The sequence below is a fragment of the Papio anubis genome, chromosome 7, assembly GCF_008728515.1.
Source record: "Papio anubis isolate 15944 chromosome 7, Panubis1.0, whole genome shotgun sequence".
In the NCBI taxonomy this organism is placed as follows: domain Eukaryota; kingdom Metazoa; phylum Chordata; class Mammalia; order Primates; family Cercopithecidae; genus Papio; species Papio anubis.
This window is the reverse complement of record NC_044982.1, coordinates 1729844-1757340: the sequence shown is the minus strand read 5'-3', so window position 1 is coordinate 1757340 and position 27497 is coordinate 1729844. Positions and strand designations below refer to the sequence as shown.

The following is a 27497-nucleotide window of genomic DNA, read 5'->3' as shown; positions in this document are numbered from 1 at the left end:
CCTGCAGACTCCTGCCTCAGCCCACCACACAGCCTGTCCCCAAACCTGCTGGAGTGGCGGTGCCCACCAGGAGCTGGGGAGGACCAGCTGCTCTGAGGATGCTGCTTCCCTCCTGGGACGCCCTACTCCCTCCCAAGGCCCCCCTCCTTCCCTGGCCACCCACTCCTCCACCCAGCAAAGTGAGTCAAAAACTTGAAAAGCAACTTTTATTGAAGAATTTGGAGGGAAAGTTTCGTATTATAATAGTAAAAATACTAAAGTTTAATGTTGTAAAAAAACGCCGTGGTGCAGCAGCAGCGGCAGCATCTGGCCAGGAGGGCGTGGAGGGGCCCAGGGACGGCCACCCCCACAGCGAGTCAGGGAGGGCCTGGGGCGACAGCGGAAAGGTTGAGCATCGAAAAGGTCAAGTGCTACCGTGGAGAGATCATCTGAGGGGGAGGCTTCCGGTGGGACAGTCACCAAGAACCATGACACAGAAGGGGAAGCGGGAGGGCTTTCCTGTCACAAAGATTTTTTAAAACCCCCCAAATGCATTTGAACAACATAATACACAATAACAAATTTAAACCTTCTCCTCTGTCCCACTGGGTAAACCCTGGCCCATCCCCCATCCCTGGTCCCATCCCAGGGGCCCAGCCTGATGATGTCCTCAGAGACACAGCCTTAGTGCTGGGGGCTGCCGTGTGCCTGCCACCCCCAGGAGAGGGTGCCGGCCAGCATGCCATAGTGAGGTTGCATCTGGTGCCACAAGGTTGAACTGAGGCCCAGGGCCCCAGAGAGATGAAAGACAGCTGGTGACAGCCCAGGGCGGCTGGCTGACAGAGTGAGGGGACGCAGCGGCAGGACCTGCCCAGCCCCCCAACGCCATATTGCGCATAGCTGCAGAAGTCCTTAACATTTCCCTACGTGAATCGGATTGTTCTGAGGGCTGAGGCCACGTCCGGAGAACCAACTGGATGAAATAAATTAAAACCCGCAGGACAATTTTCTTCCCTACCCCGCTGCGGGGGAGGGTGCTGCCCACAGCACCAAAACGTCTTTCCATCTGCGCTCGGAGGACGGCGTGGCTTCTCTCAAATGCACCCGAGAAATAAAAACCATTAAATACAGATCATGGCACGAGGCCGCCTCTCCATCCCTCCAAGCTGTTGTCCAGCGCAGTCCACTGCCAGCTCAGGCCGTGCCGCTGGCCGAGTAGGAGAACTGGGGGAAGTGGGGCCTGCGCTCGCTGTCCACGCACTCCATGCTGTCGTCTGTGGGTGTAGACAGCTCAGATCCGGGCGCCCCACCTCCCTGCCACCTCTACCCACCCACAGCTCCAGTAAGGAGGCAACCTCTTAAAACGCAGCCAGCACGCTGTCATGCCACCAGGAAACTGAGGCAGGACCCCACAGACTGACACAAGGACCTGGGCCCTCAGAGCACTGCCTCCCACCCTCATCACTGGCACTCTCCAAAGGGAACCTTTTTAAATATTTGGATTTTAAAACATCTGAAACCAAAAAGGCTGAACACTGCAGGCCTCTGAGGGTGGAGAGAAAAGGGAGTGGGCGGGGGCAGGCACAGTGGCCCCTCACCTTGGTCAGGTGGTGTGATGGTGATCATCTGGGCTGTGAACTCCTCATCAAAATACCTGGTGTCGGTCTCCGATGTGACCTGGGGCTTGAAGGGTGGGCTGAGCTGCAGAGGTGGGCAGACGGGACAGTCACGAGCTTCGCTCCCTACTCCCAGCACACCCAGACCCTCAAAGCACCTGGATCTCTAAGGGGTCCCGAGGCAGCACTGATGTCAGAGAGCGGCAAGCCACCAGCCCCCCACGGAGGCAGCTCTGGGAGGGAGGGACATGAGGGGTGCAGGAGCACGGAGACACCCTCATCAGCTGAGACGCGAAGCTGCCCTCACAGCAGCCCAGCAGGCGACAGGAGGTAGTGCAGCCCAGCTCTGAGACCCTCCCTGCTACCAGTAGGTGATGACTTTATTTTTGCTTTTTCTTTCTTGTTTTCTTATTTTTATTAGTCTTCTTGTAAATTGGGAAAGAGGGAGACTGTGGAACAGGGTGCACAGGATGAGCGCACCCTGCCTCCAAGGCTCAGGGACTACAGGATCGCAGCGTCCTGGCATCTGGCTGCAGAGAGGACTCTCGATGACCCAGGATCAAGGGTGACTATAAGGCGATGTGCACATGTGAGGAGCTGCCAGAGAGCCCCTCAGGTCCCACAGTCAAGGATCCCCTCAAGCACTGCCCCACCCAAGTCTGGCCTGGGCACCAGCACTGTCCATTGTCAATTAGCAAGGTCTCTGGTCAAGGCTGGGCAGAGGCTGAGCGCTGCCCAGGCCCCCCATACCCTTGAAGGGCAGGGCAGGGCTGGAGGGTGGCAGGCCTCAGGGCAGGAACTGGGACCAGGGACAGGGCACCCTGTGTTAATGGGAGGACAGGTGCCCAGCTGGGTCCCAGGGCTGCCCAGCCTGACCAGCTGCACATGGCCTAGGACAGGCATTCAGGGGAGGGGCAGGCTGGGAACTGGGCAGAAGCACACCTGGTGACAGGGCACCCAGCACCTCAGAGTGCAGGATTCTGAACCTAGCCGGCAGACCCCATCAGCCAGGGTGACGGCCAGGGCTCCTGAAAGATGAGCACCCAGGATGGCGACTCATGTAGACAGAGCTGCCTCCTTCCAGGGCGGACTCCCCCATGTGCCAGGAAAGTAGGTGCTGTCCCGTCCCTGCACAGCCAGAAAGTAGGGCTGGGCTCTCCTTGCAGCATAAAGGATTGAGATCAGACAACAGGAAGAACTGGTAGTGAGCAAGGGGCAGCACCCCTGGTCCACCGCCAGCCAGCCTTCACTGCACAGCATCAGGGAAGGGACCCCCAAGGCTGGCACTCAGAGTGTGACACATCTCTGAGGGGAGGAGGAAATGAGGAGGACCAGGCCAGTTTCCTGGAGGAAGCCAGCAGTGCCAGAGCTTCTGAGCAGCAGGCACTGAGGTTGGTGCAGCAAGGCCCTCCTTGTACCAGGACTGCAGCAGGCTCCCGAGGTGAGGGCGAGTGTGTGGGAAATCCGGCGAGCGTGCCACGTGCATGCGTGAGTGTGGATATGCGGGAAGCAGCCGCACCTTCTTCTCATACACGTGCTGCCACACGATGCCGGCAAAGAAGCGATGCTGCATGATCTCCTTGGCGTCCTCAGAGCCCCCGCCAAGCCTGCGGGTAGCAAACAAGGCCACGGTGTCGGTACTGCCACCCGCCCAGGCCCCAGGCTCAGACCCCTTCCTCCTGTGATGTAGGGCCCGCCGGACAGGACGTTCTGGGGCCAGGGAGGGCAACTGGTGGTGCAGCATCCCTGAGCAGCTGTGGGGAGCAAAGCACCCCAGGGCTCACGGCAGGCAGGGGCTTCCTGAGTTGGGGGTGTGGGGGCTGCAGGGTTGGGGATGGAGGCCCAACTGACCCTGCCCTACCCAGCCACTCTGCCTGTGCCTGAGGCTTTGGGGATCAGCCCTGGCCAAGGACATCAAGCTCTGGCTATCAGTGTAGTCTGGGAGGTGCCAGGACCGCCTGGCACAGGGGCAGGTGCAGCCTGGGGGTGAGGGGATGGAGGAAGAGCCTGCAGTCGGGATGGGTGGCCCTCACCTCTGCTTGGGGTCCTTCTTGAGCAGCCCTGAGAGCAAGGACTTGGCCTCAGGACCAAGCGTGCGCGGGAAGCGGATCTCTTCCATGAGGATGAGCTCAAAAAGCTTCTCGTGGTCCTGGTTGTAGAAGGGCAGGCGGCCGCACATCATCTCATACATGACCACGCCCAGCCCCCACCAGTCCACCGCACGGCCGTAGTCATTGTCCTCCAGCACCTGCACGGGCGGCAGATGGGCAGGACTCGGCATCAGGGGGTGTCCGGGGGAGGTGTCGTGACGTGCTTGGGGCACAGAGAGGACACAGCTTTGCGTGTGCTCGGGACGTGGGGACACAGCGACGCGTATGCACACAGGTGGGGCGCACACCTCGGGGGCCAGGTACTCAGGTGTGCCGCAGAAGGTCTTCATGGTGGCGCCGTCCTTGATCCCCTCCTTGCACAGCCCGAAGTCTGTGATCTTAATGTGCCCGTCCTTGTCCAGCATGAGGTTCTCCAGCTAGGGGAAAGGTGGCCTCAGGTCAGTGCCGCCAGGCTCCCAGGGCCCTGCCCCCACCCCGAGTGCCCGCCAGCGCACCTTGAGGTCCCGGTACACCACATTCTTCTCCGAGTGCAGGTAGTCCAGGGCTGACACGATCTCGGCGCCATAGAAGCGGGCCCGGTCCTCAGAGAACACACGCTCCCGGGACAAGTGGAAGAAGAGCTGTGGGAAGCGCGACCTGAGGCACAGCTGTGGCCGGGGGCGGCCTGCAGGGTTGGGGTTTCTCAGGCAGGGGCTCAGGGCATTGGGCACAGGGAAGGGACCAGCCCCCAGAGGGCACGGGGGCCTGGAAAGTCTCAGAAGCCCTAACTCAGCAGGAACAAGTCACCCCACAGCAGGCAGCTGCCTGGGCAGGCGTCATACCACCCACCCAGCAGGGAGCACCGTCTGGTGCTGTGGAGAGTAGCCGAGGTTCCGGGAAGGACCAGCCCCACCATGGGCGGCCCAGCTGCCAGGGCTGGGTCCACAGGCCGTGAGGCCCATCCCCCGCAGCCCCAGCCCCTACCTCGCCCCCATTGGCGTACTCCATGACGAAGCAGAGGCGGTCGTGGGTCTGGAAGGAGTACTTCAGGGCCTGCAAGGAAGCGGAGCTGGAACTGCAGCCCCACGGGCAGGACAGCAGCCCCACACCACGCTGCCCGATACCATGCTGCTTGATACCATGCTGCCCGATACCATGCCACCCGTAGCCCCACACCATGCTGCCCGACACCACGCTGCCTGATACCATGCCACCCAATACCATGCCACCCGTAGCCCCACGCCACGCTGCCTCACACCACATTGCCCGGTACCATGCTGCCCCACACCACGCTGCCCCACACCACACCCCCACATCACACTGCCTCACACCACATTGTCCCTCACCACACACCCCCACATCACACTGCCTCACACCACATTGTCCCACACCACACACCCCCACATCACACTGCCTCATGCCACACTCCCCCACACCACGCCACCATCGGGCTGGGCCCTGGCAGCCCCTGAGGCGCCAAGGAGTGTTTGAAAGGTGAGCAAAGTGGCCTGGGCTCAGGTCTCCAGGGCGGGTTGGGACCTCAACAGGGGGCAGTGCTCCCAGCACCAGAGCCCTGGCAAGGGAGGATGCACCCTCCCAGGCAGAGCCACCTTCCTGCCTTCCACCACAGGCGGCTGTGCTTTTAAAGCAAAGGCCCCTTCTGCAGGAGAATCATCCCCAAACACAGTGACCTGGAACTAACCACGTGGCTGGAGTCTGGCCCCCTTCACAGTAAATACCTCCTGGGTCGAGTCCCCAGAACAGGCTCCCCAGGGCAGAGCCTGGGCCTCAACAGAAGCCTGGCAGGCAGGGCTGCAGGGCATGGGGAGCTGGGGCCTCCTGGAGCCTCGGCAGAGTGCAAAGACGACCAGGGCCACCTGCCCCACCTGCCCACACACAGGAGTGGCGAGCACAGCCCCCAGCCCACATCGGGCACCTCCACAGCCTGACCCTCCAGGGCAGGCCTGTCACCAGCGGCAGAATCTGCGGTGCGTAAAGTCCTCACGTGCCCAAGAAGACAGGACATCGTTCCCTAGAGACAGCCCCAGGAGTCGCCACCTGACCCCAGCCCTTCAGCCCCATCGGGGCTCCCACTCACCGTGAGGAAGGGGTGCCTGGAGTTCTGCAGAACACGGTTCTCGGTGAGTGTGTGGGCCACCTCGTCCTGTAAGGCAGGGCTGGGTGAGCTGCCGCCCAGCATCCTCGTCTCCACCCTGCCCCACCACCCCGGCCCCACCTTGGCCACGATGACCTCCTTCTTGAGGATCTTCATGGCGTAGTAGCGGCCCGTTGCCTTCTCCTTCACCAGGATCACCTTCCCGAAAGTGCCCTTGCCCAGCAGCTTCAGGTACTCAAACTCGTTCATGGTCTGTGGGCAGGCACCAGGGTCAGCGGGGGGCGCTGCCCACAGTGCCCAGCTGGTCGGCATGTGTCAGGTGGCATGGGGGCCCCAGAGTCACCCTCGGCAGACTTGGAGGCGGAGCCAGGAGAGGCGACCGCTTCACATCTGGTGGCCTGCGGGGCTCAGCGGGGAGTCCGGACTTACAGGGAACACACGGTGCAGCCCTAGCTCAGAGCGTGGGGTTCGGGGAAGGGTGGGGTAACACTGCCCAAGCCTGGCAGGGCTCAGCAGCCCCACTATTTCTCTGACATAGGGAAGAGGACCCACCTGGGAAGCAGCTGCGCCCCACATGGAAAACCGGCCTAGATGGAGATGCCGTGGAGTGCTGAGTGTCTCCTGGGCCAAGCTGGGACCCCATGACCCACCCAGCTCTCCACAGCCCAAGGTAGCCCCAGTCATAGGCAGAAAGGGGGACAGGCCTTACCACACGGTGCTTGGGTTTGGCCAGGGACACCTCCATCTCTTCAGCCCCTGAGTTGTCGCTGGGTGAGCCCGACCGGAAGTCCATCATCTCCTCCTCGTGCTTCTTGAGGCCATCGGCCACTGTCTGGATGGCGGTTGTCCACTCCTCCCTGCAGGAGGTCAGGTGAGGCTGTAGCCCTGCACCTCACCCCATGAGGTCAGGAGCTCCACCCCACGGCTTACACCCATCCTCCAGCCTCACAAGCGGGGTCCCCAGAGACAGCCCTGAGGAGGCCACCCCTTGACCTGGGCTGGCCACACACACTCAGGGTCAGAAAGCCCTTCTGGACCTGGGGGACATGCAGGCTTAGCCCCCAAGCAGGATTCAAGCCCCCAGCAGGGCTCTGTCCCCACAGCCAAACTCCAACCCCCAGCAGGACCCAGGCCCACAGCAGGACTCCGCCCCCCAGGCTTGCTCTATCACCCAGGCTGGAGTGCACTGGTACAATCTCGGCTCACTGCGGCCTCCGCCTCTCGGGTTCAAGCAATTCTTGTGCCTCAGCCTCCCAAGTAGCTGGGATTACAGGTGTGCACCACCACACCCAGCTAAGTTTTATATTTTTAGTAGAGGCGGGGGTTTCACCATGTTGGCCAGGCTGGTCTCGAACTCCTGGTCTCAAGTGATCTGCCCATCTCAGCCTCCCAAAGTGCCAAGATTATAGATGTCGGCCACTGTGCCCGGTCCCTAGACAGTCTTTAATCTCCAGCCTCAGTTTCCCCACCCAACCCCACAGGACTGGGACAGTTTCCAAACCGGGCTCTGAGGAGGGCCTGGGATCACTGGGGAGTAAGGATGGCTATGGGCAGAGGCGCCCAGCACCCGCCATCCCCATGTCCCTCCTAAGCGCTAGGGCTGCCCAAGTGCCCGGCCTGGCCGCTGCAGCCCACGTACCGCTCCTCGGGAGTCTCCACGTGGAAGGTGCGTTCGATGACAGTGGTCCACTGCAGGCAGCGGATGATGAAGGTGTTGGGCCGGGGCCGCTCCGTCTTCATCAGCTGGCACTCTGCGGGCAAGCAGAGCCTCTGTCTGCATGCATCCCCCTGCCCCTCCCAGGGCCCTCAACACAGTCCCCACCGCACCAGCCAGCTCCCCTTGCATACCACCCACAAGTCCTGGGAAGCCCCACCTCCTCCTCTCTCCAAGCCTCAGTTTCTCGCCTCATAGAGTGGGGCTAGGACCCCCATTCCAGCTCAGACACTCTATTCTAGGTTGAGGCAGCCCGAAAGGGGATCTGGCCCAAGGTCAGGTCAACCCCCCCGCATCGTCCCCTCCTGCAGTCCTTCCTTCAGTCACTGAGCCCCACCGTGCGCCAGGCCTCAGAGGATGAGGGATATGGAGATCCCACAGAGGGGCTGGCATGAGGGGGCCACCCCAGAAAGCAGCTTGTCCCACCTAGTGTAGAAATGTCCTGCTATTTTCCCGATCTCACCCTGAGTACCTGGGAAATACACCTGAAGCACACGCACACCTGGGGGCACAGCCACACCTGGGGCACAGCCATACCCGGGGCACACCCACATCTGGGGCACACCCACATCTGGGGCACACCACACCTGGGGGCACAGCCACACCTGGGGCACACCACACCTGGGGCACACCACACCTGGGGCACACGCACACCTGGGGGCACACCCACACCTGGGGCACACACCTGGGGCACACGCACACCCGGTGCACAGTCACACCCGGGGCACACCCACATCTGGGGCACAGCCACACCCGGTGCACAGTCACACCCGGGGCACAGCCACACCCGGGGCACAGTCACACCCGGGGCACAGCCACACCCAGTGCACAGTCACACCCGGGGCACAGCCACACCTGGTGCACAGCCACACCCGGGGCACAGCCACACCCGGGGCACACCACACCCGGTGCACAGTCACACCCGGGGCACAGCCACACCTGGGGCACACCATACCTGGTGCACACCCACACCTGGTGCACACCCAAACCTGGAGCACACCCAAACCTGGAGCACACCCACACCCAGGGCACACCCACATCTGGGGCACACCCACACCTGGGGCACACCCACACCCGGGGCACACACATATGTGGGGCACAGCCACACCCAGAACAGTCACACCCAGGGCACACCCACATCTGGGGCACAGTCACACCCGGGGCACACCCACATGTGGGGCACAGCCACACCTGGAACACAGCCACACCTGGGGCACACAGTCACACCAGGGGTACACCCACACCTGGAACACACCCACACCCGGGGCACACCCACACTCGGGGCACAGCCACACCTGGGGCACACAGACACCTGGGGCACAGCCACATCTGGTGCACAGCCACACCTGGGGCACACACACACCTGGAGCACACACACACCTGGAGTACACAAACACCTGGGGAACACATACCTGGGGCACAGCCATTCCTACTGCACATACACCCTGAGGGCTGTGGGAACGTGCGGGGCCCTGAGGTGTGAGTGAGTGCAGTGTGTAGCCGCTGGGGCTCCTTGGCAGGCTCTGGCCCAGCCTGTGCAAAGCAGGAGGGGGCTGAGGGGCCAGTAGGGGGCCTCTGACATTCCAGCATCGAGGCCCTGGCAACCACAAGGGGGCCTGGCCAGGCAGCGAGGGAGCTGTCTTCCAGGCCTGGGGGCCAGGAGGGGGCTCGGGATCAGCCTGGTGGGGAGGGTGGCCTGTGTCAACACAGGCCAGAGAAGTGGAAACCAGTGTGAAGCCCCGGCACACCCACCTCCCACTTGCTCCTGGATGGTCTGATCTGCCCCAATATGCAATCCCCAGGGCCAGGGTCTCGAGCCCCCTGCCCCGGAACCCTTCCCCGGAGAAAAGCTCCTGGCCCCTGCCCAGCTCTGCTCCTTGGCCAGGCACTCCAGACCACCCACCTATGGCCTCATCTGAAGGCCCCAGCCTTGCCGGCTGCTCAGGCACCACCCCAGCTGGTACCCACCCGTGTGCCTCCCCAGAGAGCTCCCCTCTTCCTTCCTTCCTGATGCCTCGGCCTGGCGAGCACACCCACAGCACCCGTCCCCAGCAAGGCCCTGTCCCAGGTGCCACCAGGCACACAGCGAGTATCCAGCCTCTCCCTGATCCCTGAAGCCCCCAGCCCCAACCAAGGAGACACCGGGGAGGGCGTCGGGCAAGTTACGCAGCCCTGCCACATACAGATGGCCCACAACTGGGTCCTACTTAGCTACTCAATCACACCTTTGGCTGCCACGGGCAGAGCTGGGCTCCAGGACAGGGACACAGAAAATGGGGACCATGCTGGGAGGCCCATGTGCCCCCAGCCTCCCACCTAGCAGGGCGCCTGGGTCTCCATGCCAGGGTTCCCGTCTAACATGGGTAGGGTCGCACCTGCCCCCGCTACAGGTAGGGAATAAAGCCACAGCAGGGCGAAGCAGGGAGTGTCACGTCTCTCATCTCTGTGGGATGCTCCGGCCAAGGTCCCCCGCTGGCCTTTCTGCACCCGCCCCTTCGTGGGCATGGAGGCTTCCACCCTGCAGCCTCACAGAGGGAAGCAAAGGTTCCGCCATGGGGTTTGGGGACCGAGCGCCTGTGCAGGCAGAGGCATGAGCTCTTCCTCGAGTGATGGAGGCTTCAGAGCTAGAGACCCAGGTGGGCTCTATCTGCCCCGCTTGGAGGAGGGGCCCCCGGGTCAGCTGTCCACCCTGAGGCTTGGCTCTGCTACCACTTGTCTGGACCCTCCAGCCTCCACAGCATGGGCACCAGGGAACTGCTCCACAGTCAGCCAGCATTGGGACTCGGCCCAGAGACCCCCGCCTAGCCAGCCTCAGGACTCAGCTCAGAGACCCCTGCCCAGCCAGCCTTGGCCTCAGGACTCGGTCCAGAGACCCCCGCCTAGCCAGCCTCAGCCTTAGGACTCAGCCTGGAGACTCCCACCCAGTCAGCCTCGGCTTTGGGACTCAGCCTGGAGACCCCTGCCCAGCCAGCCTCGGGACTCAGCCCAGAGACCCCCACCCAACCAGTGCTTGTTGCTTGCTGGCCCAGAACATGGAGGCTCCAGGGCACCCCCATCGGGGGGCCTGGTGGGCAAAAAGGGCTCCAGCCAACCCCAAATCTGAATCCCGAAAGGCTGAGGGGACACTTACGTGCCACAGAGAAGTTGTTGAGGGGGGCCTCACGTTGGTCCACGTCCTGCGGCCGCTCCTTATAGCCAATGAAAGTGCCATCATTCTTGAGGAGGAAGTAGCGTGGTCGCCAGGTCTTGATGTACTCCCCTACGGACGTGCAGGTGGTGAGGGCCCATGCACACTCTATCCGTCAGACCCTCGCCAGGCAGCCAGGTAGCAACTGGGTGTGCCAGGACAGATGTGCCTGGGACGCCTGAGTCCCGGGGGGCAGGCGCAGTGGGGGAGCTGTTTCTTAGGGCAAGCGACAGGAACAGCCCTGGGTCAGTGGGAAGGCAGACTCGCCCCACCACAGCGCCCCTCTCAGAAGAGCCACCCTATCTGTGTGTGAAAACGGGCTGGGCCAGCTGGACGCAGGGGATGGAGTACCATTGACAGGAGGCTGGGAAGAGGTCTGGGCCAATCTACACAGCCTTCCTGGAAGAGGCAGCACCAAACCAGCCAGTCCCCAGCAGGCACCAGCAGCAGCTCCGGCACCAGCTATGGCCACAGGGGCTGCAGGGCTGAGAGCATTCCCCAATCAACCAGGGTTGGCCAGGTGGCGACAGCAGCTGACAGTGGCATGTGTGGGCTGTCCAGCATGGCCGCCCCCTACCCCTGCTACCCACCAAGAGGATGGAGCATGGCGTCAGCAGTGAGAGATCAGCATCACTCAGACTGAGGGCCGGGCTTGCGGGACAGGACTGCCCCACTGCCGTGGGACAGCACTCCCTGTCTAGGGGCCTGGAGCACAGTCCTGGGGACTGCCAGTGAAGCCAGACACGGAGGTGGCCCAGCCAGCTGGGCAGGGGCCCCGGGGCACAGAGGCTGTCAAGTCCCCAGGCTGAGACCCACACTCAGGCCCTGCCGTCGTCGGCCCTGCTGTGTCCCACCCATGGGTCACTCAGGTACACGGGAATGTTTTCCCTCAAGTTTTGCAGCATCAGCCATACGCAGGCGTTCACACTTCAGAATCAGAGCAGCTGTCCTCGGTGATAGCCCAGCAACTACCATTTTTCATACTGACACTTGGAAAAAAATAATGTTCCACTTACATTTTGCCGAGCAAGGAGTTTGAACAACAGGGAACTTACTAATTAGACAACTGCTTCATCTGAGGGGCCACTGGGCAGGGGTTGGGGAGGGGGCCAGGGTAAGGGGTTGGGGTCCCTGAGCTCTGGGGCCTGGGTTTTCCTGCCACACTGAGCCCCTGACCGGGACACCTGTAGGGATGTGGGGGACAAGCAATTGTCCCATCACCAGACCACCCACCACCTGGTCCTGCTGGGTCTGCATGGTGAGCCCAGACTCGTCCAGCCCTCCCTGGTGCACAGGGAAGTCCCAGCAGGGCAGCAGCCCCAGGGGAGCTCAGAGGACACGGGGCATGGGCATCCCAGTGGGCGAGGCGTTCTACTTTCCAGGGAGCCACGGGCGAGCTCTTTCAGAGGTGAGTCACCAAGGCTCGACAAATGGCCACCCCCCGGCCAGGTGACCTCTCCCTCCTGCCCCAGTCCCAGCTGCCCGATGCCCTTCCCACCAGCACCATGGGGTGTGGTCTCCACAGGACCAGCCCTCACTCTGCCCAAGCCAGGGCTGCTGGGGGGATGCTGGTGGGGGTGGGGACACTCCACCCAGCAGGGCCTGAGTGTGGGGACAGGCTGTTGCCCGGTCTGGGGTGGACCGGGGAGGGGACAGCCACAGTCCACCCAGCAGGGCCTGAGTGTGGGGAGAGGCTGTTGTCTGGTCTGGGGTGGACCAGGGAGGGGACAGCCACGGCCCACTCACAGTTGCCTGACACCCCTGGAGGATGGCCAACACCCAGTTGCCCATCTGGGTAGGAGGGTCTAGGGCCCAGAATCTGCCCCAAGCCCAAAAGCACTCATCAGGGGACCCCACCCACTCCACTGAGCCCTCCATGCCCCTGCCAGTGGGCTGCCGGGCAGGCGTGGTCCTGCCACCCTTGGGCGCCGGCTCCTGTCCCTGGCCTGGGATCTCACACGCACACCCCCGAGTATGCACAGAGACGCACATACGTGCCACGCAGCTCCACCTCACCTCCCAGGTCCCCTCCCCCAGCCACAGGACCCCTGCAGGTGCAGCAGGCAGGCAGGGTCTCTCAGCGAGAGCAGAGCAGGCGCGGGGGCTGCATACAGCCCACTCCACCCGTCCCCCATCCTAGGCCACCCTGCCGCTCGCGCCCACCCGCCTGTGTGCCAGTCTGGAGCTGTCGGCCCCTGATGGAGTGCCTCCCATCCTGCCAGCTGCCACTCCCCAGGACGCTAACTGAGCGGGAAGACTGATGAGCGCCCAGGCCCGGCACCCCTGAAACCCATCTTGATCCACCAACTGCTGCCAGCCCCCACTGTGCCCAGCATGGCCCCGTGCTGCCCCCGTGCACGCAGCCCCCGTGTCCAACCCCAGTCTTGCCCCTGTCCCTGCTGCCACAAGCTAAGCCCCAGGTTCTGGGAGCTGGATCTGGGGGGTTCTGGGAGCTGGATCTGGGAGTGTGGGAGGGGCAAGCCCAGGGGCGGCACTTACCAGGCGTAGGGGGTGGAAGAGGGCAGGTGCCCAGACCCGAGCACTCCTGGGGAGTCCTGGGGTGGGCAGAGGCCCAACTGGGCCCTGGGCTTTCAGTGCCTTCCGCTCACCTGGCCCCACAGACACAGGGAATGGACAGGGATCAGGGCTGGCCCAGGGCGGGCCAGGGAGACAAGTGTGAGTGAGGGAGCCTCACTTGGCCTTTATCTTCGGAAGCCCGGCCCAGCACACAGACCCCTCCAGGGGAGGAGCAGGATCCCCAGGGACCGGGATAAGGGGTCCAGAGACACACAGTTCTTTTTCTTCATCTCCCGCCTACAGGGTCAGCCAGGCGATCAGTTGGGGTGGTGCCAGCTGCGGCCGGGGCCGGGGCTTGCATCTTAACGAGTTCAGCTCAGACAGGATGCTGGGTGGGTGGCCAGCCCCAACAACAGATGCCCCAGGGCCCCACTACTCCCTGCTCCAGGACTGCGGTGACACAGGACAGGGCAGGTGGAGGAGACAGCCACCTGGGGCCCAGCATCACTGTCCTCACGGCCACGGGACACCTGCAGGCTGGCACCTGCCTCCTCTGGGTCCCTCAGGAGGGTGGGAGCACAGACACATCAGTCAGGGCTGCCCACACGAAGAGACCGGCCCACATGGACTCTTCTCCTTCGTTGTCCTGAGGGTCCCCAGGGGAATTGGAACCTGTCATCCAGGCCTTTCTTGAGTTCCCCACCCTGTTGTGGTCCTCAGATGGCCCCCACTCGAGGAAGGAGTAGAATCCACTTGGAGACGCGTAGAGCCAGCTGGCGTCCCCCCGACCCCACCCCACTTACCCGCTAACCCCACCCCACTCACCCCCTAACCCCACCCCACTCCACTCCACCCACCTACCTGCCCGCACAGCTGAGGGCACCAAACACAGAGTGGGCACAGACCCCCAGGTTGCCACGCCAGGCCCTCACTCCAGATGGGTACAGGCAGGAGACAAATGGGGAGCCCAGGGCACGCCTCACCCCACAGAACAGAAACCCACACACAGCCAAAGCCATTTCCTGCCAGCAGCCACTCCCAAGGGCAGCGGAGACCGCCCGGCATTCAGGCCCAGTCCCTAACGGGCCTCTTCAATCCCTAACTCTCATACCCCCATTCTTGGCTCGAGAACCCCCAAGTCCCCAACCACTGCACATGCTTCAGACCTGGGACCTGGAGCAGGCAGGGACCCAGCACAGCCCCGGCCTGGGCCTCAGGATCTAGCAGCAAAGAGGGCTCCGTGCCCCTTCAGGAATGTCAGCAAGTCCGGATGGGGGACCCCACACCACTGAGTGGGGGCCGCGTGAAGGACAGTACGGGACCGGTCCCAGCCTCCTGCCCCATGGCTGGTCCCCACGGCAGCGGGCAAGCAGCAGCTCCAGTCCCACCCTCTAGGGTTCTCTCAAGGCCAGCCCTGGGCCGGTGAGAGCCGCCCTGACCCTTAACCCTGTGGCACTGCACCTATCCCAGACCAGGTCCTGTGAAGCCACAAGGGAAGGGGCTCCTGTGCCCGATGAAACCCATAACTGCCCCCCGCCAGCCAGCAAGTCCATGGCCCAGGGCTCTAGGCATGGGAGGTGGCTGCCCTTGGTGGGGGGTAGGCAGTTGGCCAGACGCCTGTGCCCTGCCCAGAGGGACAGAGGAGCCCAGGCTACCCTGACTCCTCCTGCACCTCCTAGGCCCCACAACCCCCAGCCCTGGTCCCTTTGGCACCCCCATGTCCCTGGTGGCTCTCCGGCAGGAGTGACCTTCCATCCCCAACCCTGCTCATCCCCAGGAAGGGGCTGGAGCACCCCCAAGGAAAGGGGGTTCCTTCCCAGAAGTCCTCCTGGGCCAAATACCAGGGTTCTGAGAGGAAGCTGCTCTTGCCTGGCCTCCCCCAACCCACACCACCACCACAAGGGCCGTGTGGACAGTCACAGGCAGCACACCCTCTCCACGCCTCACACACGCATCCCAGGCCACACTGTGGGTCAGGGCCCCCAAGGCAGCACCCACAAAGACATGGAGACCAGGACCCATGTGCCACGGGCAGGACTGGGTGGGCTCCTGAGGGCCAGCTGGCGGGTGGTCCATGTCCCAGGACTGACACACGTCCTCCTGAGCCACCAGGTGTGTCAGCCCCTCTAGGCCACCACGTCCTCAGCTCCATGAACATTTTCTCAAAGTCCCCAGTTCTCAGGAAACTGCTGGATAAACACTTCGCAGAGACGGTGGTGGCAACGGCTGGCAGGGTGCCAGGCGGCACCGAGCTGCTTCTCCACAGTGAAGTGAGCCCAGCAGGCCCTGGGAGCGGGCGCCAGCTGACAGCGGCCACCGCGGTCCCCACTGACGACACATCCATCGCCCCGACAGCTGCCGGGGGCCCATTTACCTTCTCCAGCACATTGAGCAGACGGCCCCGCTGACGGCAGCCCATGAGGGGCCCACAACCCACCCTCCCTGCCTGCCAGGCCTCTGCCCGGGCCCGAGAGTCCACATCCCTTTACCAGCAGCCCTCGAACCCTGTAAACAACCAGGCTGGGGTGGGGGCAGGGGAGGGGCCGCACAACAGAGGCCAGCTGACCCCACTCGGCTAGAGCTCCCAGGTCTGTGGGTGAAATACATCCACTGCTCCTCCCGGCACAAGCCCTTCTAGGGGGCACAAGCAGCCACTCTGCACGAGGAGAGGTGTCTGTTCCTGCCAGGCAGAGGGCTGGCGCTCCACCTGCCTGGGCCTCTCCCAGCCCAGGACCCATTCTGCTCTCCCAGAAAGCCCACCTGGCAGGCAGGGCGGGCAGGGTTCATCATGCCCATCAGCTCCCTGGGGAAACTGAGACTTAGGGGAGGTGACCCTGAAGGTCACAGAGACGCAGATCACGACCAGAGACCCCAGGTCCTGCCGCTCAAGCAGGGTTTGTAACTTGACACAAACTGCAAATTCCTCACCGCCTTCTGCTCCACCACTGAGCAGGCCTCAGCCTGACACACACACCAGGAGGAACGTGGGTGCTGGCAGGGGGCACCACCATGACCCCGTCCACCTCACTGAGGCACAGCTGGAGGCGCTGGGGCCCCTCTTCCTGCTGCTCCAGGGCAGCGCCTGGCTCTCAGCTTTCCATTCCCCTGGGGTTCTACTAGGGTGGGGTACTGGGCCTCCTCCTGGCGCTGCCCCTGACAGACACCTGAGCCTGGATGTCCTCCCCCACAGGCACTGCCCGTCAGCCACCCCTCGGGCTGGCAAAGGCACCCCACCTGCCACACACCCATCCATCGCAGAGCCCAGCAGGGGCACATCCCAAGACCCTGTGGATCTGGCCCTGTACCCTGTCCCTGTCCCCCACCTCACTTTTGGTCTCCCCCAAGCAAGCCCCACCCATGTCATGGCCCACCCTGCCTACTCAGGACCCCTGCAGATGAGGCTGTAGCCCCTCCCTGGCACCTCCTGCTCTGCCCCCGCCCACTCTCCCCGTAACTGGCAGCAGGCTTTGCCAGGTGCCCTCCACCCAGTGGGTTCCCAGGGCCCTCACCCTCACTCCCTGCGTGGGAGGAAGCAGGGCATGGGGACAGCACACAGTGCCTGCTGCGAGGGAGGGCTGGCCAGAGTGTCCCATGTGTAGACACTGCCCTCGGGAAAGGAAGTGGGCACGGGCACAGGCTCCTTCCGGGGCTCGGTCGGGGGCACACAGCCATGCCCACAGCCCCTCCCTCCTCCCGTCTCTCTCGGGCAGGGCCCCTGGCGGGTGAAGGGCTCCAGTGCTGACCTCTCGATCCCTGACGTCCCAGGAAAAGTGCCCTGCATTGCTAGGGGAAACTGGAACCAAGCGATAGGGACCTCCTCCTCCACACCAACCATGGGAAGCACCTCCCAGAGAGGGGCCTTCACCTCCCACCACCGGCCTCCACCTCCCCACCAGCGGCCTCCCACCTCCCCACCACTGGCCTGCTCTTGTTTCTGCCCTAACTTGGAGCCACACCTGGGGCAAGAGGGCCCCCAGAGCATGGCCGGCTGAGGAGGGTGCTCCTTCTGATCCCCTGGCCTGCTGGGATACTGCAGCCCTGACCCCCGTGGCCTCACCCCCACACCCCACCAAGCTTGTGCAGCTCAGCATCTCCACGCCCTACCTGGCTGCTGTGCCCCGGCCGCAGTCTGTGGGGAAGCCAGCCAGTCCGTGGCCAGCCGAAGGGCCCCTCTGCGTTCTCCGGGCCCCGGGAGCAGCCGCCTCCCCGCCAGGCCTGCGCAGGGGGTGTCTCCACCCCTGAGCTGGACAACCAGCTGAAGGCCTGGGCAGGTGGGCCCGTCAGGTTACAGGGTATGGGTGGGGTCTGCGGTCACTGCCTGGGGAGTGTGTGAGCCCAAACACAGCACCCCAAGGGTCCCACCCCAAAGCCCCCAACATTGGTGGTCAACAATGAACTCCCAACCCCCTCAATTCCAATGTTTCTGAAATCTAAACCTATCATTTCTTAAGGTTCAAGGAAAACGCACCTGAAGGCGGCATGACAGGGAAGGGAACTCCCACTGGGGATGGGGAAGTGAGGGGCCTAGGGTTCGCCCAACAGCCCCATCCTGGCCTAGAGCCGCACGGCCCTCTGCCAACCTGCCCGGGGCTCCAGCGTTGGGCTGGGGGAACCTTCTCCTGAGGCAATGGGACTGGGCACAGTGATCCAAGCAGGCAGAAGCAGCAGGCATCTGCCCACCCAGGGTGGCCTGAGGAGCAGGCCCAGAGCCACAGCCGCCAGGCTCAGCTATGGCAGGGCCCGAGGGCAGGGTGCTGGCCCCAAGCCGGACTGGGTGTGCCCAGGCAGAGGGGACGCCAGCAGGGGCCGCGCCAGTTCCCTCCGCTCAGCCTCCCGCAGGACTTCTAGGAACCCGGCCTGATGTAACCCAGCCAGGCCTCTCCTGAGAGCGGAAAGTATGCAGGGGTCTGGGCGCCAGCGCAGGAACTATTCCACACACATTGTGTCCCCTCTCCTGGGCCTCAGTTTCCCTTCCCGGAGTCCAGGCCCCCATAGGGCATCCCTGTCCAGAGAGGGCCAGCAACCAACAAACAGACGGGAAGAAGAGCTGCCCATCAGAAGCCACCAGTCGTGGGGTTGAGGTCCAGGGCTGGGGCCAGCAGTGACCCCTCACCCCCACTCAAGGCCACCTCGGCTTCCTCTTTTGTTGTTTTTGAAGTGAGAACTCAACAAGCTCCCAAAACAGGAACCTCCCCAATGCCGGCGGCCTCCACCACAGCCGTGCCATGACCTCCACCAGCCTGTGCCTCCTGTCCCTCACCCGGGTGGGCCCAGGGCTGTCGGGACCCCCGCTCTCTGCCCAGCCCTCCCATCAGGAGCCAGCACACTTGCCTCCCGATCTTTGTCCCTGGCCCGCCCACAGGGGCCGTTCTGGACCCTCAGTGCTCCCCCAGGGGAGGCGGAGCTTGGCACTAACCAGCCCAGGGCCCGCGGGACTCAGACTGAAGCCCCCCAGACGCAGGCTGGGGTTGACCCTCACCTGACAGCCTGGGAAACTGAGGCCCAGGAAGCACAAACAGCCTTGGCCTGGAGCTCACAAGGTTCCCACAGGCTGAAGGGAGAGTCTGCGGGCTCCCTCCCTCAGGGTCCTGCTGGGCCCCTCATCCTGGCAGGGTAATGAGCAGCCTCCATTTGCACACAAACAACGAGCCCAGCGGGGCCCTCCACGGCAGCTGCTCTCCGGAGTGGGCTCGGAGCTCCCCACAGACCTCTCTTCTCATGGGTGTTTACTCAGCAAAGTCAAGGCCTCCTCCAAGATGAAGGGGAGTGGGCTGTACCTGCTGAGGTCCCCCACTCATACAGAGACCCCAGGACCAGCTGGATGGCTGGGCAGCAGCTGGGGTGCAGAGAGGGTCTGTGTCACTCACCAATGCGAAGTCACACACGGGTGGAACCCTCAGGGAACCACTCCCTGCCTCGGGGCCCTGCAGGGACAGCCAGTGGCAGAACCTCAAGGTGGGGAGAGGCGGTGGGAAGGAGGCCCAGCCTGGGCACCTGCTTGGGGTCAGAGAGCAGCCTCCGTACTCCCCACCGGGGCGCCTGGGGCTCACTCAGCAGCAGTGGTGAGGGCGCTGCCCTGAGGCCTGGACTGGGGGTCTGTGCCAAGCATGGGCCCAGGGTGGGGCACGGCAAGGACTCAGATGTCCGGAGACTGGACCCTCCGTGAGCTGCATGGACACATGGTCCCATGTCACCCGGGCCCGGCCAGGCACCCAGATCCGCGGCTTGGACATGCCGCCATGTGCACTCAGGAGCATCTGCCGCGTAGACCCACGCATCACAGGCAGCTTCCCTCAAGCCACGCCCACTCGGCCTTGGCCTGCTGGGTGACAGCCTGCCAAAGGCAGCCAGGCCTGCGGCTCTTCCCCGGGCTCCCTGTCAGTGACCAGCCTGAGGGAGTCCAGGAGGTGCCCCTGTGGCTGGCACCCACTCCTGGCCTAGGCCCAGCCCTTTCTCAAGAGCCCAGAGCCCCTCATCCTGGGTCCCAGCACCCCGGCCACCCGCCTTGGCCCTCTACTGACCCACTTGGTCCGGCCAAGTGGACGGGGGGACGCTCAGGAAGACAACCGTGAGTGGACAAGGACAGGCCCCCAGGCCGGGAGCTGCACCGGGGCAGCTCTCCATGGGGCTGGGCTGTAGCCAGGCTGGTGCATGGCCCCAGGAGCACTGGCGCAAGCGGGCAAGGTGAGCAAGCCATTGGGGAAAAGTACCTCAAAAGAGCCACACAGCCTCTGGCCAAAGCCTGGTACGGAGCTATCAAAGGAAGGAAAACTGCAGGCTGGAAGCCGAGTTCAGCCAGACCTGCGCCCTGGCCCAGGGATGATTTTTTAAAATTGTCAACCTTCAAAAATCCGGAGACTTCACACAACAGAACAAATCTTTGAAAACGCAAACATCTGAGCAACACTGAGCCCACCAGGTCACCAATGGCCAGAGCTGAGCTGTGGCTGCTTATCCAGTGAGACACCCAAACCAATAGGGGACATCTGGCCCCCTGTCCCTATAGGTCCCACCAGCCTCCTCGCTAGCTCCTGCCCTTAACAGCCTGAGCTCACCCTCCAGGAACCATCTTCCTGTTAGATGCGCAGACCCAGAAGCCTTGCCTGGGTCCAGCCACAGGTCCACACAGGCCTGTAGCCAGAACTCCTGTGTCCCCGTGCCAGGTCCCTTCTATCTCTGAAGCTCCTCTGACCCAGAGCACACATATCAGAACAACAGAAAGCAGGCTGGGCCACTCCCCAGAGACGACGCCCACCTCCCAAGGGGCAGGAGAAGGAGCCTTGGCCTGGCAGACACTGCCACCCTGCCCCTCACACACAGGGCACACCCATCCCCTCTCATCTCGATGACCACATCACCCCTGAAGGCACCATCACGGGATGTGTGGCCAGCCCAAGGAGCGTTGGTGGGACTATCACCTGGGGGTTCAGCTGAGAACCAAAGTGCCCCAGGCCATGGCCGTGGGGAGTCCTGGCAAAGGGGACAGGTGTGGGCCAGCCTCCAGGACAGCACCCTAACCTGCAGGAGCAAGGAATGGTGGGGAGTGGCACAGGGCGTCTGCAAGGGGCTGCGGCCGGGCCTGGAGGACAGTCACTGCGTCCCTCCCCAGCCAGGCCTGAGCACTGTGAAGCAGGGGTGGGGTCAGCCCAGCACAGCCCTGCTGGGGACAGGGAGGCAGCTGGTACCTCCAACCAGTGCTATGGGTAGGGCTGGCCCAGCCAGCAAGGTGGCAGAGCACATCTGCAACACACAGGGGACCCGGGGACGGGAGTGGGGAAATGCGGCAGGCCCTGGAGAAGAGGCTTTCCTCCGCAAGCAGGGACCAGCTGTGCGGGTGGACGCCCACCTGCTCTCGGCAACAAGAGGGGCTATGCCTGCCAAGGGCATATGTCATACCCACGCCACCTCCCATCCTCAGCGCCCACTGCACTGGGGATGGAGGAGGAAGAGCCAGGGGTAGAGGTACAGGACCCTGTCTCCTGGCCTGAGGCTAGGGGTCAGGTGACAGAGCCCGGAGGCTGCTGAGGCTGGCTGGACCCCAACTTAGGGCCCCCCACAAGCCATTCTCCACTCCACCAGGTCTCTCTCCCACTACTGCTCCCTAGTGTAGATGGGGAAACTGAGGCCCAAGGAGCTCAATGAACTTGCCCTTGGAAAGGGACATGGTGATGGAGTGGCTAACCAGGGTTCAAACTCAGCTCTCTGGACACCCCACTGGGCCTGATGCCCCGCCCCTGCCAGGCCCCTCCCGAAGGCACGACAGCAGCAGCAACCTGAAAATCACCCTGGCCTCGGAGGAGCACTCCCGCCTGGGCCCAGCTGGCTGATGGGCACCCCAGTAACCGGGGCCTGGGCCCCTGGGCAGTCAAGGCCCTGACGTCTCCTGGGTCAACCCTAAATCCAACAGTCTATCAATGAACAAACATTTGCCAAGGATTAAGAAGCAGCGGCCCCAGGCAGCAGACTGTGTGTGGCACAGAGAGGAACCGGGCCAGGGTCAGCGGTTGGGGGGGGTCCCTGACACCAAAGAGGGCTGGGAGAAGAGGTAACAGAGCACCTCCAGGCACAGGTGGCAGGACTCCTGGGGAACAAGCAGGGGACAGCACACGGGAGGGGATGGAGAAGGCAGGCTAGGGCAGGAGGCCTTCGGGGGAAGCCACGCCAGAAGCTCCCCATGGACTACAGGCCTCTGCAGCCTCCTTGTCTTCATCTCGAGACCCCGCGTGACATCACTGGTAGCTGCCAACTCGAATGCTCCAAACACACAGCCAACCACACCCCTGATCCCCCAGCATCTCATCTTGGGCACTCCTTCACCCCACCCCCAGGCTCCTGCGGCTCCTCAGGCCTGCTCTTCTGTGAGCTCCTATACATCCCACAATGCCCCATCTTGTGACACCTACTTTTGCCACACCTCCCTGTCTGCTCCAGCTGTGTCTGGGGTCTCCCCACTACCAGATGTGAAACCCATCTGCTAAAGGGTATACGTAAAGTGGGGAGCTGCTGGCATGAGATCACTAGAACTTAGCAGGGAACCAGTCTGGAAAAAGAAGTCAGGAGAGGGCAGACAGATCCCGCCTGGGGCAGGAGAGAGTGACTCGGCCAGAGGACCTGAACCTGAATAGGAAGTCTACCCCAGCAGGACAGAGGAGCAAAACAGCCACGCAGCCTCCACTGCACCCCCCTGAGCAATGGAGTGTGGGCAAGGCAGAAGGGCCTGCACAGGGTTGGAAGGGGTGGGGCTATATCCCCAGCTTCCATCCCACCAGCTCCTGGCCAGGCCACTTGGGGAGCACCCCCTCCATAGGCTGCAAGGCCAAATGAGTGAGGAGGGGGACTCAGGGGCTGGGGGGCCTGGGCTCAGCCAGCTCTGTAGCTCCAAGGCAAACATGCCCTGTGCCCAGGCGGTTACGGATTCCCCCCACCCCCAAAGCTCAGGCCTGAAGCAGGCACCAAGCCAAGCCAAGCAGCCCTGCCCTGCCCTCAGGAGCCCTTGGGCAGTGCCCTGGGCCGCCAGCGTGCCAGACCCTGGAACAGCCCAGTGTCCTCGCCGCCTTCCAGGAAAGCCAGGAGAGAGGCTGGCAGCAGCTCCCCCGCCTGCCAGGGCCCGCACCAGGAAGCCACTCAGATGGCCGGCCCTGCACGGGGCCTCATCCTCCTGGCCTCCCCGAGGCCATGCCCTCCATGCCATGGGAAGACACGGGGCCCCGGACACTCACCCTAGGCCAGCCCAGGATTCCCAGGGGAGGCAGTCCCTCCCACCCAGCAGGCCTGGGCACAGGCACTCACAGACCCTGGGGCCACCCCCATCCCTCCCTCCCCAGGCCCAGCCCGGGCAGCGGGTACCAACCTCGTTTGTGCAGCCAGCCCTCCTTCACAATAGCCACGTCGCTCATGGTGCCCGAGGCTTCCACGATGCTCCTGCGCTCCTCTCAGGCTGGCGCTCCCTGAGCCCAGCTGGCCTGGCCACAGCCTCTGGGAGAAGCAAAGGAAGCTGAGTGTGAGGCCATGCCCGGCTAAGGGAAGCTCCTCGCCCAGGGTGAGTCGGAGACCCAATGCACGTGCCTGGGGGCTCCACCTGCACCTGCCTTCCCAGGTGGGCTGCCATCCCTCTAGGCTCTCTGACTCCCAACTGCCGGCCTGCCTTACCTCCCCCCAAAACACTCACGGCTGCCAAGTGTAAAATCCATGTAATTGAACACAGTTCCCTGGACCTGGGCCTCTCCTCATTCTAGGCTGAGTCCCCAGCCCCTGCCACCACCTCCCTCAACAGCCTGGCCCTGAGAACTGCTGCCTTGCTCACCTCCCCATTACCACCTCCCTGAGCCTTTGGACAAATCATCCCCATCCCCAAAAGGCCTTCCCAGCCTGCCTAACCTGATGCACCAGCTGACAGGCTGCCTCCTCCAGGCAGTCCCTTTGAGACTTATTTGACCCAGGCTGGCTCGGCCTTCCCTAAGCCCCTGGTGACAGATGGCCCCGTTTGCTCTCCCTGTCCATGGTGTTCCTACCCATGGATCCTGGGACAAGGAACAGGGCTCCTCCCTGCTCTCCAGACTAGGAAAGCAAAGAAATTCAAACATGAAGAAGACTGGACCAGGATGCAGGCCACCGGCGCAAACGGCAGCCCAGAGCCCTCCAGGGCGAGCCCAAAAACCTCCTGGGAGAAACCCCAGGCCCCTCCTAAACCACAGCGCCCCTGCCGGTCTGAATCTGGTTCATTCATTTGGCCAACGTGTACCAGGCGTCTCTGGCTTTGCCAGGCCCAGTGCTGGGCGCTGGAGACAAAGAGAGGTTCAGACAAGTCGGTCAGTGACGAGCACCCAGTCCAGGGTGGTTACAGACCCATAATTACAGCAGTCGGGAGGCAGCAAGTAAGTGAGGGAGCACTGGACAGGCCCCTACCCTGCAGTGGCCCACCAGCCAGCCCTCACCTGAGCACACTTTATCCATTGATCCTGCATGGCTTCCTCATTTCCCCTCTGATAGATGAACTCCTAGGCATCCCTCAAAACCCAGTTCCCACATCACCAACTCCTGGCATCCCGAGAAAGAGCACTTGGCATGCTCTTCCTGTGAGCAGTCCTCTGCTACCCTTCCAGACGGGCCTTCCTGAGGGGAGGAGGGTCCTCTCTGGGACCTCCAGGCCAGGCAGAGATACCTGACGACCTCTGTGGAATGGACGCCAACATGGGTCTTTCCACAGTCAGCCAAGATGCTCTCCCGCCAGGCAACCTTTCTGGCCTCCTGAGGCCTGGGCTGGACACCTACAGAGGGGTGCTTTGCACTGACTGTCTTAAGCTACATTTAGAATGGCAGGAAGGCCCACTGCCTTGTGTCTAATGCCAGGACAGGGAAGACCACACCTTGCTCAAAGAGGGAAATGCCCCAAGTACTCAGCAGGATGGAAAGCAGGCCAGACCCGAGGAGGGCAGGGCTCCCAGCCGCGCACGCCTCAGGCACAGGGGGCTCTGACGACAGAGTGGGCGTGGCCTGGAGGCAGAGGGCTGGACTCAAAGACCTCTGGATGTCCCCCCACCCCCCACCCGGGCCTGCGCCCCTCCAAGGCCTGCTGCTGACAGAGTCAGACAGCTGTCCAGAGCCATGTGTAAAAATACATCTGTGCACACACAGGGTGGTGTACGTCTGCACAGAAACGTGTACACCAGGCCAGTACAGGGCTGCCTGTGGAGGCGGAGGGACCCCAACTTCCCACAGCCTCCGTACCTGCCACCTGCCTTTACCATAAGCACATATTCTTGCTACTGTTATTATTTAAGTCACAACTTAAAAAAAAAAAATACTCTGCGTTTCGAAAGGGCTCCTCCATCTGCCTCCAGAACCCTGGTGTATGAGAAGTCTATACCGCTCCACCAATGCACTCCGCCCTTTGCTTGGATGAGGGACTCAAAGCAGTCAAGAAGTGGCCACCTGGAGCAAGGCCAAGAGACCCAGGAGTGAATGTGCGGCGGCCTCTGGCTACAGAGCAGGGGCCCAAGCCAACCCCGCTTACCACAGCAGCACTCAGCGGCCGTCCCGACAGGACCAAGGCTCGCTAGCGCCCCAGGATACTCAATCTAAGGGGCAAGCCCCAGCTGCCCTCTAAGCCTCGGCCTCTGGGACGGGCGGGCAGGACCTCCAGGGCCCACCCAAGACAGGAAGCAGTTCCGGGGCCCAGGAGGGTCAGTCCTTTGTGGCTAGCCTGGGTACCCCGCCACCACGTACAACTTTTTGTCCGTGGGAAACGAAGTCTCCTTCCGGGGCCCTCCCACAAACTTGAAGGCCGGCCGCGGCGAGCCTTTCTCCTAACCCCGGGGCACCTCCGCCGGCTGTCTCGCTGGCCCAACGCCCGGGGAGCCCCACGGCCCGCAGGGGCACCCCAAGCCCCAGGCCCGGCAGCGCCCCTTCTCCCGGGCCCCGGCCTCGCCGGGTGGAGCGGCCTCCCCAAGGTCATGAGGGAGGCTGGGGCCGGCAGCCTGCACCCCCGGCGCCCGGCGTGGGGCCGCCCTCCCTTGGCCGGGCCCGCGCGCCCCGCGCCCTCCCCGCCCAGGCCCGCTCGGCCACTTCCTGCTCCTGCTCCTCCATTCTGGCGGCGCCGCGGCTCGCGCCCCGTCCCAACCGGCCGGGAACAAAGCGGCCCGGCCCGCGGGGAGGAAATCCGGGCCCGGGCGGCCGCGGCGGGCGGGGACTCACCGGGCCGCCGCGTCCGAGCGCGAGCGCGGGCTCAGCCGGCCGCTGGCCTCCGGTCTTTCGCCCGCATCCCCGCGGGCCGGCGCTGGCGGGCTGGCTGGAGGCCGCGGCGGGCAGGGCGCTGCTCGGGGCTCGGCCTTGCGTGCCGCTGCCGCCTGCGCCCGGTGCCCCGCGCCGGTGCTTGGCCGCCTGCCCCGTCCTTCGGCCGCGCTGAGCCGCTGGGCCGGCCGCCTGCCGCGCTCGGTCCCGCTGCCGCCGCCGGCCCGCCCTCTCCCCGCCCCGCGCCCGCCCCGCGCCCGGAGCCGCCCGCCCACATCCGCCCCGCCGGGGCGTCCCCACCGCGCGGCCGCCCGGGCCCGCGGCGAGGGCGGAGCGCGCCCGGGAAGCAAGGCGCGTGCGGCCGTGCCTGGAGGGCGTGGCCCTCGGCGGCCTGGGGCCCGGGCTGGGCCGCTAACGGAGCCCGGCCACCAGCCAGCTCCGTCCTGGGGCCACGCCTCTGGCCTCAGTTTCCCCATCTGTAAGTGACCTGGCAGCTTGACCTGCTCTGCCCTGACCCTACTAGACCAGGCCCGAGCGGTCAGGGACGAATCCCGGACTTCTGCCTCCACTGGGCGGGGTGGGGGTGGGTTAGGTTGACTTTCAGGCCGTGCCCCACGTATGCACTGCCCCACTCTGGGGGGCGTGGAGGGGACGGCCAAGAGTGTCCTAAAACGCCCAATCCCAGGACCTTGTGCCTCTGGGGGAAGTGCGGGAGGATGCCAGGACAGGAGGTCAGTTGGAGGTGTGCCTCCAAGGAGCGGGAAGGCTCCGAGGGGACTCAACCATTCACCTAGGTACCGGCAGCTACACTCACAAAAGGGAGACTGCTGGGGAGTGGGAGAAGAGGGGCACACCTTGCCTGAGTCCCACCTTGAGCTGGGAGCAGACACCAGACACAGGAGGAGCGGTGTCTAGGGTGGGCTGTGACAGCTGAGAGCCCAGGACCCTCCCTGCTGGGTGGATTTGGTCAGCCCCGACACCCAGTCCGAAGTCCACTGGGAGGCAGATGACCCCGGTATGGAATGAGTGAATGGGACACAGACCCCCTTCTCCTGCACACTCACAGGACGATGCAGGTGACTGCCACCCCGACCCCTTCCTAGCCAGAAGTTCCTCCAACAACTGCCCCTCCCCCATTCCAGAGGCCCACAGTTGATAATAACCCTTTTGTGAAAGAGGGACTCTTGTGAGTTAACCTTCCTGAGGCTAAGTATTGGGGTGGGGGGAGCATTTTTATTTTCAGCCTGAGTGACTTCAGCTGGCAACAGGGGAGGGGGTGGGAGGAGATGTAGACAGAGGCAGCAGGTTCGGCCCAGCGCTCAGGACAGAGTCTGCAGCCAAAACTGCCTCTTGGGGCTGACCAAAAGAAGGACTCTCTCCCGCTGCATGGGGGCACTGGCTCCTCAGGCAGGGGACTCCCCATTCCTGCCTCTCCCCTGGGCACCTCTGCTCCCTCCCAGCTCAGACTTTGTAACCCCAGAAAGGGCCCGACCTCCAGGGGGCCAAGTCAGAGGCCCAGTGGTCTGTGCCGCCTGAGTGGGATACCTGA

General features: G+C 63.6%; 1 protein-coding gene across 2 annotated transcripts; it reads right to left on the bottom strand.

The window, feature by feature from the left end:
- Positions 1-189: 189 nt before the first annotated feature.
- Positions 190-26169, bottom strand: AKT1 (AKT serine/threonine kinase 1). 2 transcript variants are annotated; one of them, XM_009212375.3, is made up of 14 exons: positions 25913-26169; positions 23070-23194; positions 10646-10774; positions 7441-7552; positions 6511-6658; positions 5922-6053; positions 5784-5849; positions 4670-4738; positions 4201-4326; positions 3994-4122; positions 3629-3843; positions 3115-3202; positions 1578-1680; positions 190-1253 (listed from the first exon to the last, which is right to left on the bottom strand). In XM_009212375.3, exons 2-14 carry the CDS (start codon positions 23113-23115, stop codon positions 1174-1176), a joined length of 1443 nt encoding a protein of 480 aa, XP_009210639.1. In that variant the 5' UTR covers positions 23116-23194; positions 25913-26169; the 3' UTR covers positions 190-1173. The 2 variants fall into 2 exon arrangements, with proteins under 2 accessions (XP_009210639.1, XP_021797344.1); XM_021941652.2 differs by lacking the exons at positions 10646-10774; positions 23070-23194; positions 25913-26169 and adding an exon at positions 9891-10403 and having other exon boundaries at positions 193-1253.
- Positions 26170-27497: the final 1328 nt, after the last annotated feature.